The sequence below is a fragment of the Psammomys obesus genome, unplaced genomic scaffold, assembly GCF_907164565.1.
Source record: "Psammomys obesus unplaced genomic scaffold, mPsaObe1.curated_primary_1811, whole genome shotgun sequence".
In the NCBI taxonomy this organism is placed as follows: domain Eukaryota; kingdom Metazoa; phylum Chordata; class Mammalia; order Rodentia; family Muridae; genus Psammomys; species Psammomys obesus.
Window position 1 is genome coordinate 17,888,298 of NW_026596046.1, and position 14,634 is coordinate 17,902,931.

The 14,634-nt window shown below is 45.6% G+C and overlaps 2 protein-coding genes across 2 annotated transcripts in view; one reads left to right on the plus strand and one right to left on the minus strand.

Annotated features, from left to right (window-relative positions):
• Positions 1-3,093: 3,093 nt before the first annotated feature.
• Positions 3,094-10,071, minus strand: Pex11a (peroxisomal biogenesis factor 11 alpha). Its single transcript, XM_055623376.1, has 3 exons — positions 9,911-10,071; positions 7,337-7,452; positions 3,094-5,153 (listed from the first exon to the last, which is right to left on the minus strand). Exons 1-3 carry the CDS (start codon positions 9,964-9,966, stop codon positions 4,585-4,587), a joined length of 741 nt encoding a protein of 246 aa, XP_055479351.1. The 5' UTR covers positions 9,967-10,071; the 3' UTR covers positions 3,094-4,584.
• A 120-nt stretch (positions 10,072-10,191) lies between these two features.
• The window catches only part of Wdr93 (WD repeat domain 93), a 45,147-nt gene continuing 40,704 nt past the window's right edge, over positions 10,192-14,634 (plus strand). The window contains exon 1 of the mRNA XM_055623391.1: positions 10,192-10,302. The gene's annotated coding sequence lies outside the window, so the exon portion shown is untranslated. The remainder of the gene's footprint in view (positions 10,303-14,634) is intronic.

The following is a 14,634-nucleotide window of genomic DNA, read 5'->3' on the forward strand; positions in this document are numbered from 1 at the left end:
CCTTACTCTTCAGGCTGCAAAGCAGAATCCCAGATCCATCAGATGCCCACAGGCTTGCCTTCCACAGGTTCCTCCCTACCTCTCCCAGCCACCCACTAGCCAGCTGGGAGCTCAGCTGTCCTAGGTCGGAGGGTGAATGTCCCATACCAGAGGCTACTCCTTGGAGTCCCAATACCACGAGTCTCCTAGTCTGCTCAAAATGAGCTCCATAATCTGCTTAAAACTGATGTTTCTGTAAAGGGCTCAAGATAAATGAAAATGCAGGCAATTAGATAAAGATAATGAGAGGAGAGAAAATGTAGAGGATGAAGTCTGGGATTCTTAAATGAGAGTCTGAAAGAGACTAAAGGATGAGTGTTGGGAGGAGTTTAGTCTTTCCTTCACAACAAAATTCTACTTCGTTCCTGTTTCCCTCTATTGCTAGCTAGGTTAAGCCTTTTCTCAAAGAACTGTCTTCTGGGTAAGTCAACCGTCACTCTGTGCCCCTCATCTTCCACCTTCCATCTTTTCCTCAGTGGTCTTCCTGCAGATCTCTGCATCCCTTGGTAATTTCCCCAGAGGCTCTCTTTCCTAGCTCCTTGCCTTTAACACGGAGAAAGCAGCCAGGGAAAGCAGACACCTGAGGACCCCACGCTCACTGCAGCTGACAACCACCTCAGTCTCAGAAAACCCAGCTGCAGAACGCCTCCTCTACTGAAACACCTCCAGCCACTCCAGGGAATCTTGGGCAATGCCTCTCAGACCTCCCAGCTGGAGGAGGGCAAAGAGGAAGAAAAAGCTGGGCTGGCCCACTGCCATAGCTGTCTGACCCAGGGTGTTCCCTGGGCTCATCCTAACTTCTATGGTGGATGCTTAGCCAAAAAGAGGTGGCTTTCAGAATGAAGGAGTCATTTGCCAGAGCCCCAAAACAATAGTTCCAGAGTATTTCTGGCTTTCAATTGACAAAAATTGCTTTCCATAAAGAAGCCTCTGGGGTATGTGTCATTAAACTCCTAAACACAAAGTTCCATGTAATTCTGTAATTTTTGGTCCTTTTCCCAAGAAGTTTCTATGGGGCCGTATTCAAACATTTCTCTATCTTTTCTTATTTGCTAGCAAGGATGATATGGAACAGCATGATTCAAACCCATACAGCGATGGGGTTCACCTTAATGTACTAGTCTATGACTATCAAGATAAACTATCTGGAAAAAAAAAAAGACAAGATAGAACTGCAAGAGAAGAGTTGAGTTCTTAGAAATCTGGGCTCTGAGGAAATAGTTTCAACCTCTGTAAACCTTCAAAGTTAAAGAAAACATTTTGAAGCTGGTTGTGATGGCACATGCCACTAATCCCAGCCCCAAGAAGGCTAAGGCAGAATTGATCATTTGAGGGTAGCCTGAGCTAAAGAGTAAGACTGTGTCTCTAAAAGCTAGGGGCTGGGGACAGAGCTCGGTAGCAGAGTGCTTGATTGACTAGCATGTTGAAGGCCCTGGATTTTATCTTCAGCACCTAGGGAAGGAAAGACAGAGAGGGGGGCAGGGAGGGCTGACACTTAGCCTGTGTTCACCTAAGTATGGACAAGTGAAGGTGCTGACAAGTTGGTTTTTGTTTTGTTTTGTTTTGCCAGCCAATAGCACCCAGGCAGCCAAGCACTATCACTTGTGGTTCCTTTCTCAACAGGGACTCAAGCTCAAGTTTGAATTCCTGATTAAAGTTGATGGAGCACTGTGGTGCTAACCAGTGTCTCCAGACTGACTAGAAAGGGCCTCTTAATCAAAATGAACTAGAACACCGATGTTAGTTCCTATGTAGCAGATGTGCATGATGTTAGTGTGGGTAACAGGGTGGAAAGGCACTGGGTAGGGTTGGCAAAACGGCTAAGCCGTTCCAGGTGCTTGCCACTCAGCTGGACTGCTTGAGCTCAATCCCTGGGACCCACATAACTGAAGGACTCTGGCAAAATATCCTCTGACCTCCACATACATGCTGTGACATTCAAGTATGCACGCACACACACCAAATACATAAATAAATGTAATAAAAAATACGGATGTGAGAAACAGCTACAGATAGATCCTTGGTAGTAAATTTTATCCTCAGTATAATAAAACAGGGAACAAGATGCCAGAAAAGGGAGGACTGTGGGGCAATGAGCTTCCAAAACAAAGATGATAAATATAGGAAATGTTTGATACTTATTAATCTTGATCTGAGCTTTTAAGCTGTAAGACATCAGTGGAGAAGGAGGGGAGCGTGTTAAGTGGCCTCTGCTCTCACTTCAAGGTTCAGGACAAATGATCTGGGAGGCTCGAAGCTGGACACAGCCCAGGCTAAAGGGCAGTCTGCCTTCCTGGGCAGTGGCTTTGGGCCAAAGGGGATATAGGGCTCTGTGCCTAAAAGCTCTGCTGACGATGCTGGTCCTTTGGCTGCTTCCATAGAGTTCCAGAATGTGGGTGAGAGGTGAAAAGGGAAAGAGTCAGGCAAATCCTGGGGGGGGGGAAGTGGGGGAGGCAGTTCTCTTGACACTACAGGGGAATGGGGGACCATGAGCTATCTCATGTTGCTCCCCTCCTTCCACTACAGGAGAGCAGGGATCTCGGCCATTCTGTGCTCAGGTGGATCCCCAAGGCAAGCAGGGCACCCAGATACTTGCTGAGTCAGTGCTCGGCAGCAATGTTCAACTGTGAGTGTGCAGCCCCTCAGGGCTTTTCAGTTTTTGAAATCCCTCAGGAATGTGGACCCCGGTAAAGAGGGTTAGTTGAGGCGAAAGATGTGAGGCTGAGGTAGCAGGCTCCACTGAGAATTACACAAACTCTAGAAGATGAAGGTTCTCCACCTTCCTCCACCCTCTCTAATGTCTTAAGGCCCAAAGTACCAAGGCAGAAACCTACAAACACTGCCATGTACTCAAAGTAGGCTTTCCCAGGAAGAAGCTAGCCACCCACTGCCAGGCTGCTGGAGAGCACCTTGGCAGGAGTGGTCTGGACAGATTTGTAAGGAACCTCTCAGTCCAGAGCCTTGACACAGTCCTGGCGCCTTCCTCCCAGCCTGCACCTTGCCAGCCCTGAGCTCCCACGGACTCCACTCCAGATACATTCACAGATGCATGAGTTGATTTTATCTAGAAATTTATTAGACATAATTAATGTGTTAGAGTACAAATAGTCATTTAGATGTATCTGTCTTATTTTAGCTACTTAATTGTTCTCAAAAGCCCCCCAAAGTTTTCTCAAAGCACATTATCACTTTAAAAATAGAATGGCAAGAACCTGAGTCCACTTTTCAAGAATCTTCATCACATTTATGGGAAGCAGTTATTTAGTGCATATTTTTCATTTCCACTTAAATTATACACACACACATATATATACATTTACATATATATATACACACACACATACATATATGGCTTTATAAGTGTGGACACTGGCCTACCTGCTGGCCAGTGTTTCCCCACTCCACACACCTAAGCTAACCAAGCTCAAGATAGGAAGACTGAAATGGGAAGAGTGAGCATGGGCAAAGGCCACTGACTCAGCATTCCACGTCCTCTTCAGTGGCCACACTGTTCTTTCCTATCCCTCCCAGCTGTCCTGATACCTCTGATTTTTCACAGAAAATTGACATTCCTACATTCATAGACAGGAAATTTTTAAATTCTCTTATTTTGCTGAAAGTTACTGTGGCTTTAAAATTGTGTAGCTTTAAATAAAATCTGGGTAAGTCTAGATAGATTGTTTTGATTTTCATAGACTAAAACAGAGACCATCAATTAAAGTGGGGCCCAGGTAGGGGCATGTTTAGGGGAAAGGCTAGGGGCTCAGGGGTCTGGAAATGCTGCTGCAGGTCACCAGATGGCACAGGAGCCATCTTGGAAAGAATCAGAATGAATCTGTTATCAGTTTTGTTTTTTAGCATCAGCTTCCATATCTGTCATGGATTACGTAACAGGCACCAGTGACCTACTACCTACTTTCAGCTTCAGTGTCTTCAGTTGCTCGCTTGCTTACTTACAGCATTACTGACAGGCTTCTACCCAAAGATGCAAAACATAGACCATGAAGGTACTGACGCTTTTCTGAGTCTACTTCTGGACATCAGGACGCAATGCAGCAATGGCCAGGGCCAGCAGGGTAAGAGGCTCTAAGCCCAGTTCTCCTCCATCCCAGTACTGAAATCTGTGGGAATGGGGGATAATCAGTGATGGGAAGAAAGGGAGGCCAAAGCCAGAGCTAGGAGTACTGCACTCCAGCTCGGATGTGTTCCTGTGAAATCAAGGACCCATACAACTCAATTCTGGTTTCTTTGGGTCTTTATGATTTCTTTCCTTTCCATCTCTAGTCATTCAGCAAACACTATGTTTTACTATGTACTGTAAAAGATGCTCAGTAATGTTAGCTGAAGTGAAGATATTCAGAAATTCAGAAGTTATGGCAGCACTTAAAAACTGCATCAGTCTTTATGCTCCATTGTTGGCCCCTCTTCTGCTCACATTTCAGGTTGATAAGGTGCTCAAATGATTAAAAAATTAAGCACAGTAGACATCACGACAAAAACCACCTTTGTTTCACTGATTGGTTAGCTTCCAAGCCTCCGAACACCCTAGCGGGTCTTCAGTTTCAACTGAGGATATACTACAGTGATGAGGCCAGCCAGAGAGGACACAAGACCTCCAAGCCCTACGACGCCGAGATTGGACTTATAGATCCCAAGCTGGTTCAAGGGGATCAGGATGTCACAGATGTTTTTCACAGTGTCTAGGAGCAAGGGGGGATGTCGCTTTAGAGACTGGAATAGGAGTAGTAGAAAGGACTGCAGCCATTCAGTTTCTTCATTGACTACGCTGTACTCAGGAGGGTTCCGGGATGATTTCTCCCTCTTTGCTCTGTCACGTGCAACTTGTCCCATCTGCAACAAGATTTCATATAGATCCCGGACCAGACTCAGAAGGAGAAAATAGTAGTAGTGGCGAACTGCCCTCATTTGCCATTTCTCTCTGTTGATTCCAGAGGTAAGACCCACGCTCTTCACCCAGAGGACAGTGTCACAGATGTAATAAACCACGCGGTTGAGGTTGGCTAATGTCAGGCATAGGCGGGGCACGAGGTCAGTGACTTGGATGCTCTGTTCCGTCGCCTGGATGGCATGGACCACATTGCCTAGTCTGAACCCTGTAAAGAGACCCCAGAGAACCAATACTTTATTAGTACTTCCTGGGAGCAGAAGCCCAATGACAAGGATTCAGGGCACAGCAGCTGATGTCAGTTGAGGCTCAGTCTTAGCTGAGGAAAAAAAAAAAGCCTCTACATTGATCCTGCAAAGCCCAGAAGACAGTGACCTTACAGTTTATCAGCCCTATTCCAAGGAGTGCCTTAGCTTTCATTCCCAGTATATTCCTGGCAGGGTTAATCATGGGTGTGTATTAACTTTTATATCTCAGAAGGAAAAGAATACTTAACATGCCTCCAGCCCCAACATTCTTATACATTTGATTTCCCATCTGTGGTGGTTTAAATAAAAACGACACCCCCCCCCCCCATAGGCCGTTAGCCATCAGGGAGTAAAATGCTTTGATAGGATTAGAAGAATTAGGAGCTAAGGCCTTGTTGAAAGAAGTGTGTCACTATGCTGTGGACACTGAGGTTTCGGGCCTGCCTAGTCATCTCCCCTCTCCCACCCCTTATTCTTCCTTCCTTCCTCCTCCTCCTTCTCCCCCTACTCCAAGTCCCTCCCCTCCCCCAACACACACCTAGAGATCAAACCTACCTACCACCACGCTCCCTGCCTCCAGGCTCTCAGCCATCATGATTATAATGGACTAAGTCCCTGAAACTGTAAGCAAGCCCTCAGTTAAATGCTTTCCTATGTAAGAGCTGGCTTGAACATGGTGTCTCTTCACATCAATAAAACAGTGAGTAAGGCACCATCAAATGCTGCCTTTGGGAAAGCAGCATATCTGCCTACCATTCTAACCTGTCTTCCTCTGGTTAACTATAGTAAAAGCATAGAGCAATGGTGGGATCGAGTGGCTCTGGTCATCAGCAGTCATGTGGAACTCTTGGATGAATTAGCCAACCACTGTAATGTGTGTCCTTACGTAAGCATGCAATTAGTCAACTAGTGGTCATCCATGCATAGGTATTTACTGGGTATCCAGAGACAGGTTATTTGAGATAGTAACTGCCCAGAAGCAGCTACTCTAAAACATAATCTCAGAAAAGTACTTGATATGAATTTACCATGAACTAATACAGAGCAATATATAAGATGTCTATTTCAAAACTTGAGTTTTGAAATCTCATTCCAGCTCTTGACCAGTTGGCTGAATGGCACTGGATAAGTACCTTCTGGACTTTCAAGACTAGTGAAATTCTGAAGGACACCTCAGCAATGACATTCTAGAAAATTTATGACAGAATTTCTAATCTCGGCCTTCAAAGCCATCCAGAAATCTTACCCAACCCTTCCCAACCCTCTTATTGACTAATTAAGTCTTCTCTCTCTGCCAAACTAGTTTTTAATTTGACACCGATCCTTCAGTACAAGGTTTGCTTCTAAGAGCGCTGAGCTTCTGCTAGGGGAAACCTCCCTTTCAGAACACTTTGTTTTTCCAGCCATAACTTAAATCCTACCTCCTTCAAAATATTTTTCCCTCTACCGCAGCCATCATAGTTGGCACTAAATAAAATTTATAGCATGTGATTTTATCTCTCCCATAAAGTTGAGGAATGCACCTTTACCAATATGGACGATCTACATCTCTTCCTAATATATCTGCTCTTGAAACATCTGCTTTTCATCAAGCGATGGAGTCAGGTACACAATCACTATGAGAAGCACGGGATTTCCCAGGATGCTTCATACGAAAGTGCATCCATCAGTGAAAACCTCTGCCTTCACTCTTGGCCTTCCACATGAGATTACCTGGCAAACAGTCTAAGAAATGTACTCATTCAGATCCTTCACCAACCCTCAACCGAAGAGGAGGAAAAGGCATATGTCCTAGGACATGGCTATCCTGGTCTATAGAACTTAAGGACTGACACTAGACCAAAGCTCATTTTGAGCACTGCCAATACATTATGTGAACTCATGTGAACTAGCACACTGTATGCCCCAGTGGCTATGACTGTGCAGGAGGATATTATGGTATGGCACCAAATTTGAACAGAAAGACATCTGTGAATGGTTTATAGCAAGCATTCAACCTCTTCAGGGTCACTGGGCAGGGTTACTGTCAGCTTCATGGAAGACCTAGCTGGCTGGAAATGAAGACCTGGAAAGCATGCAGTAAAATCCAGGATCTGAAGCTTTTAAACTGGAAGCCACTGTCCCTTGAGAGACAGGTACTTACATTTGCGGCCAGTGCTCACACTGGACTCCAGACTCTTGAGCTTCATTACCACTGCCTCTTTGCCAGCTTTAGACTCTAACAAATATCTAAGGAACATACATGCATGTTGAGTGGCTCTGAAATGAAAAAAAAATGAGGAAAATGGTTTACAAACCAAATAAAATTTGATTCATGAAGGGAAGGAGAAACATATGATCTAAAAACAAAGAGAAGCATCATGCTGAGGCAGACTTTCTGGGAAAGTTTCTTGTGCTGAAGCTCTTACAAAAGCAACATTCTGTAATAGTCCTTGCGTTGGAGGCCAAAGGGTGAACATGCAATGGAAATGCAACACAAAGGTTAGGAAAGAGCACTCCACAATTATGCAGGACATAGCTCCCCTAAAGCTCTTTGCTGCCATAGAAAAACGGATGTACTCAAGGTGAGAAACTGCATAGATGTGTCTCTCACCTCCACAAAGGTCCACATTTGCTCTTTGTCCCTGTGAAGAATGATTTCCAGATTTCCAAAATGAACTTTTCTACCACACAGTTTAAACTTACTTACTACTTATGTGACAGGAAACAAACTCCAAAAACAAGTGAAAAGTCCAGTCTCAACCTTTACTTTTTAAAACTAAAGAACCAAATACACACCAGTATACAAATTAACAGCTCTACTGTTTGTCCTTCAAAACCAATCAGTATTTTATACAAAACTGTTCAGTACATTTAGTAAAGTGATTATCACACCCACAATGATAACAATGGCATGGTGATAAATATAACACATCAGAACCAAAGACATCCAAATGCATCTGCAGCCTACTTAATACAGTTAGGTGCTGGCCTGGGTGTGGTGGTGTACACGTTTATTTTCAGCACTCAGGATGCAGAGGAAGGCAGATCTCTGTTGAGGTCATGGCTAGCCTGGTCTACCCAGGAAATTCCAGGGCAGCCAGGGCTGAATAGTGAGACACTCTCTCAAACAAAACAAAACAACATGCCAGGCGCAGTGGTGCGCGCCTGTAATCCCAGCACTCAGGGGGTAGAGGGAAGCAGATTTCTGTGAATTCGAGGACAGCCTGTCCAGGACAGCCAAGGCTATACAGAGAAGCCCTGTCTCGGAAACAAAACAAACAAAAAATAACAACAATAAACAAACAAAAACCAGTAGGTGCTGGTCCATACTGTCTTAGAATTGCATTGGCATCCCTGTATGATATAAATATTCTTCTCAGGAAAATTGTGGCACAGAGCTGGTGGCTCATGCCTCCAACTCCAGCTCCTGGAAGGCTGACAGAAGAGGATCGTGGTGGCAGTCTGGACTACAGAGTAAGAATTTTCTCAAAGGAAACCAACAAATCCTACCCTAATATGGTGCATTTCCCACAATGATGAGCTACTTTGGGGGTAATTAAGTAAAAGGAAGGAAAAGGGAGAGTAGAAGAGAGAATTCACTTTCTGGCCAGAGGGCTCAAGCTGCTCATGTAAGCACATGTCAGATTTGGTCTAATAGGAGTGGGACTGAAAAGAAGGCATTATTTTAGGAATGCTAGTTTGTTTATTCATGGTTATACAGCTCCTTAAAAGGGTTGGGAAATAAAATGTTGCCGAATACGTATATCCTAAATTACTGTTTTATTAAAAGACAATGTAGACTACATTCTGTGCACACTAAAATTATGTTTTGACTTTTATTGAAGCATGTATCTTTTGAACCATTTTGAAAAATCTATCAAGTTAGACAAAAGGCAGCCTGGCTAAGAGGTAGGCCTTGGACTCAACTGTGTGGACTTCATCTTTTGGCTCTGCCACGTTAGTTCTTCTTAACCTCCTGCTTCAGTTTCCCTATATGCGAAACTGGGATATTAAAGAATCTCCTTCACGGGGCTGCGATGAGGGGTTTGTACAGTATTATCTCCTAGAGTCTCATCAATACGACTTTTCTATGTTTACATTAGTGGCTGAGCACTTAAACATCCGGAAGAGGGTTGTTAAATAAAACGTCTAAGGTTTCCCCCCTTTCCTTTTCTTTAAATGATCACTGAGTAACACTCAAGACAAATTTCTCTCTTTTAGAAGGATTAGTTTTAAACAATCACTGGTGATTTCAAAAGTACACCATGTACCTTGGAGGCATCGTTCAAACACTTCCTCCATTGTACATCTGACGGTTTACAGAGCTTTTTTAACACTCCGTATTTCCAAGAAGATAAAGAAGCTAAAACTGTCTTTCCGTGTGTTTCACCGGCGCTCCAAGCCACAAGTGTTCAACTCCCTTAGGTACAAAAGAAACCCAAAGGTTCTCTCAAAAGGAAATGCCTAGGGATGAGGTTGAGCGGCGGGGACTCAGTTTCCCTCTCTTTGGGGAAAGTTAGAAGATACGGACTCGTGGGCTGCGATCACCTCCTGAGGCACGGAGGTGGCTGGCACGCACAGCGGCACTGAGTTTAGGGGGAGGAGGGTCTCGACCCCCCAAGTGGCAGCTGGCCGCGTCCTCGTGCCTCGATCTACCGGCCCATTACCACCTTCTCCAAGAAGAAATACCGGGTTCTGACGGGACAGGGGCGGAGGCCGACGGCACCTGACTCACCTGAAGAGTCGGTCCCGGCCCTGGCTCTGGTTGGCGACGCGGATGAAGGCGTCCATGGCTCCCACCCACAGCCACGCGTCGCACCCGCTCCCTCGTGGGCCCCTCTGGGGAGCCGCGGGTCCCAGGGGCACTCCGGGTCAGGTTAGTCGCGGGGTGGGTGGGACCGGGTCTCCCCGCCCACACAGGGGTGGGCACACCTTCGGAAGGGCGGCTTTTTAAGAGTTCCGGTTGGGACCGGAAGTAGTAGTTACTAAGGCGACGCCAAGCCGCCAGGCGCTGGGAGCAAAGCTAAGTCTCACGGGGTGCGCTGTCTTGGTCTCCTCCCGTCTCGGTTTCCAAGTGGAGGCACCGAGAGGGTCATTCCCCTGCCTCAAACGTCCAGGTGTGCCCAGGTACCCGAACCCCATCAGGAATGCTAAATGCTCTTCTCAGGCGGAGGACCCCTAAGACCGCAGGCCTCTCATCCTTTCCCAGGGCCAGGCCTGATGCTGCAGGCAACAGAGCTAAGTCAGTTTCTGGAGGGTGTTTCTAGCAGGAGAATTGGGTAAAGTGAGAGAATTTTCTGTTAGGATTATTGAAAAACGAACGATTTCTTCCTGAGGAAATCCTAAAATGCTCAACATGAACTAAATATACCGGCAGAGACGATCACAGTGACCTTGCACTGCTGACCATTGGTTCTGTGCAACGTGAAGGTGGAGCCCCACTTCTTTTGTAATTACCGTTTTTCAGCGCCGCTGCCTGCGACCTCCCTCATGCCCTATTTCCTGTCTTTCTGCTGCTTCTCTACTCTCCCATCCCTTGTGATGTTATTTTCCAGCAATGACTGATGGCTAGCGTGGGAGTATCCTGCGCAAACACAGCCTTAGTCACCCTACCTTCTTAGGGGTCCCCCAGAAGTGCTTTGCTAAGGATGGGGTTGTTCTGGGGTCCGCTTAAATCCAACCTAAAGCCAGCATAACTCAAATGAAGATGACAAAAATGTATTGTAATCGAGCCACTACTGATTGATCAGGGCCACAGGACAGACTTGAGAGCTAAACTACGACCCTGAAGGACGTTGTACAACATATTTAAAGGATAAAACCAATGAGGGGGAGAGCAGAGTGGGCTGTAGCATTGTCCAATCATATGTTGACATAAGGGGTTTAGCAAGGGAGTTTCCATTAATAAGGATAGGAGTAGGTCCCTGGGCCTGGGAACACGAACTTGTTTGACCCTGCTAGTAAGATGCAGAAGTTGTCCTTGAGAGACCTGGACTCAGACAACTGCTTTCTACAAGTTGTCCCTAAGATGTCTGGACTCAGACAACTGTTTCCTTACAACAGAAGGAAACTATTCAACTATTGGGAAGTCCCCAGCTCCCCTAGGGCCTGGGATCTTGAACTTAGTTTCTCCCTATGATTAAATGGAGTCTGAAAACAAAATGGTAGTACTTAGAATAAGTGTCTTTTGCATGTTCCCGACCCGGTAGTATGTGAGTTCCCAGTCTTCTCTGAAAGCCTCTCTGCTCTAGCCAGCTGAGCTACACCTCACTGACCTCTGCAGGGACCTGGGCCAACTCCACTGTAAATGTACATAGTACAAGGCCCTCCCTTGTCTGGAACAAGACCTAGTGCTCTGCTCGTTACCGGGGACATCAAGGCTCTCTATTGTGAGTTAGTAAAAGAATTTAGAAACAGGCTCAAAGGGAAGCTGGAAGGCAAATTTCCTAAGCATTTGAAAGAAAAGCAACAGGGCAGATGAAGTGTAAATCTCGGCAGCTTCAGGAATAGAGAGATGAAGAAGAGGAAGAAAGAAAGCGATGCTTTTTGCAATGGAGGCTGCCAAGGAGCAGCGCGGTGAAAGAGGTTGGGACTGGAGCTTCAGAGAGCAAGTGAGAAGGTCCACCCCCCCACCCCCCGGCAGAAGCACTTGCAAGCAGCTGCTTGGAAGTGATTTTATAAGATGGCTCTCTATAGCCACGAAGTAAGGTCTCTTTTCTCTATCCCCTGCGTCAGACCTGCCCCTAACGCTTGCAGGCCTGAGGTAGAATACCACACCAGACCTACATACTCAATGTTTAGATTTTTGAAAGTTGTACAACAAGTGACATACTGTTAAGGATGTTCTATTTCCTGGGCTGACATACATTCTTACAATAACATGGAAAGCCAGGCTGACTGTAGACTTCTAAGGCTCCTTGAAATTAGCACAGCTGCAATATAATTGTGTAGGGAGCAATGACTCTCAGACCTTTCCTACTCCTCCTCTGATTTCTTGCTCCCACCTGCATTGCTGAAAGGGGCCTTACACGGAATGTGCAGTTACCCCAAGCCACATTCAAATTCTGTCCCATACCTTTGCAGACAGCTACACTGCAGGCAGTTTTCAGGTCTGTGTGTGCTCGTGTTAGTATCTGATTCTCCCTCTAGAGAAACTGGGAAAGGCTTGTGCAGATCCTGGTATCCTTTGGACAGTGATTTCCATTGACTTGAGTAGAAGAGAGAAATAAGGTTTTAGGTAAGGATATCCTCTTGGCTTCATGAATCGCTCATCCTTTACTGAAGAAAGTACCATTGAGGGGCTGGAGAGACAGCTCAGTGGTTAAGAGCCCTGGCTGCTCCTCCTTGAGGACTAGGGTTCAATTATCAGCACCCACATGGCAGCTCATAACTATCTGTAACTCTTATTCCAGGAATCTGACACTCTCACACAGACATACACACAGGCAAAACACCAATGCACAGAAAAATAAAAATAAATTTACTTTTAAGAAGTGCCATTGAGAGAATGAGAAATACTCTCTACAAGCATGGCCCAGGCGTATCCTCCTCTCACTCAGTCGTCCCCTCGCCTCCTACCAACTCCCCACCCTACTTTCATATCTTTTTTTTTTCTTCTGGGTGGTGGAAGGTTGCTTTGTGACCTTCTGAGTTTAGCCAGGGCTGCACCTGCGGGCACAGTTATATAGCATGCTAAGACTATTTTGAGTACCAGCTAAGTACAAACTCCTCACCCGCTAGGAACTCCAGTGAACTGATGAGTACAAGTTGATCTGTCTGATGACAGAGATGAACGCAGGTGCTTTTCTTTCCACTGCGGTGTGAGATTTAGATCACTTGTTTTCAAGGTATCAGATCGTGTATTTTTTTCCTCATTTCTTTCACTCACCATAATGCACTTGTGTTTCATTCATGTTGTACATATCAGCGCTTGGTAGTTTTTATAGTTATCCATTCAGCCCCTGAACTGCGCTTATGTGGTCTCTAGTTTGGGACAATTACAAATAAAATGGCTATCTTTAAGTACAGAATTTCATTTGAAATTTAAGTTTTTCTTTTTCTTGTTCAAATACATAGGAACGTGATTCCCGAATCATACAGAAGATGTTCTGTCTTCCCTGCATTCTTCTATTTTCCCACAGGGAGTGTGAGAGTTTATCTGCTTGTCTAGTAGTAAAACATCTGATTGTTTCCCCTTTGGTGCTCCTAGAAATAATGCAGTCATTGTGCATAAGGCTTGCAAGTGTTTTTATTTCCACTCCTAGAATTGGAATGACTGGACCATTATTCTACATATTTGTTTACAATTTTTATTAGTTTCTTTGCTTCAGTTCAGTTTTCCAAGACAGGGTTTCTCTGCGTAGCCCTGGTTCTCCTGGAACTCACTCTGTGGACCATGCTGGCTTTGAACTTGTATTATAGTGAGGTATGGGAGCCTCCCTTACCCGGCCCCACCAGGGGGCTGCGGCACCATCATTTGACAATTTTATACATGTATATAATACACCTTGGTCACACTCATCCTTCCACCTTCTCTTATCCTCTTCGACATCACCTCTCCTCTGCCCACCAACATCCCTCCCCTTTCAGGCCTCTTTATTTTGTTTTTGATTCTGTTCTGTGACATATAACTAGGATCATTCCTATGGGCATAGTGTGAAGCTATTCCCTGGACCACTGGTAACTTGCCAGCCTGTGGCTACATCACTGAAGACAATGACTTCCTCTCTCTCATCAGTGACTTCATCACCCTCCTGGGAGAGACAGGATGGAGCCTCATGAGACCCTTCTCCACCTATGACTTAATGTTTAAGGGCCCAGTCTTGTGCAGGCTCTATGCAGGCAACTGCAGCTGCTGGGGTTCACAACGCCACAGCCACGTCATGCTCCCAAGGCATCCTTTCACAGCATGCATTCCCACCCACATCATCTGGCCTTTGTATTCTTTCCACTCCCATCTTTGGAAAAATTTCCCTGAGCATTGGAGAGAAGCATTCCATTTAAGGCCAAGCATTTAGCAATCACTTGCTCTCAGCACCTTACCAGCCACGAATCTTTGCATTAACCACAAGCACTGCAAAGAGAAGTTTCTTTGAGCAAGGCTGAGGACAGTTCTAGTCTAGGAGTGTAAATATAAATATTTAGGAGACATTTTGACAACATATCCTCTTAAACAAAACAAAAGGAGTGGTTGTCTACTGGCACCTAGGCACAGGTCTTTAGCCAGTTCGACAGTACTCCGTTCCCTCGAGTGGGCCTCAGATCCCATCAGAAACCAGAAATGGTTATCCCCTAACAGTCACACCACTGCTGCACCAGTGAGCAAAGCGCCTGGTGACTAATGCATTTGTATTGTGGAATCCAGAGTCCAAAGCTGCCTCACATCACCCCTCAGGCCGTCCTTCCACCCCCACCGATAGCCCTGGCAGCAACTGAGCTAATCTCATTACTTGCAAATAC

What these genes read in the sequence shown, in the direction of transcription:
- Pex11a (XM_055623376.1), bottom strand. Translation starts at nt 9,966, where the DNA reads ATGGACGCCTTCATCCGCGTCGCCAACCAGAGCCAGGGCCGGGACCGA. An exon ending in GGCCGGGACCGACTCTTCAG is followed by an intron (nt 7,453 to 9,910) that starts GTGAGTCAGGTG and finishes TTTTCATTTCAG; the next exon opens with AGCCACTCAACATGCATGTA. An exon ending in TGTGAGCACTGGCCGCAAAT is followed by an intron (nt 5,154 to 7,336) that starts GTAAGTACCTGT and finishes GTCTCTTTACAG; the next exon opens with GGTTCAGACTAGGCAATGTG.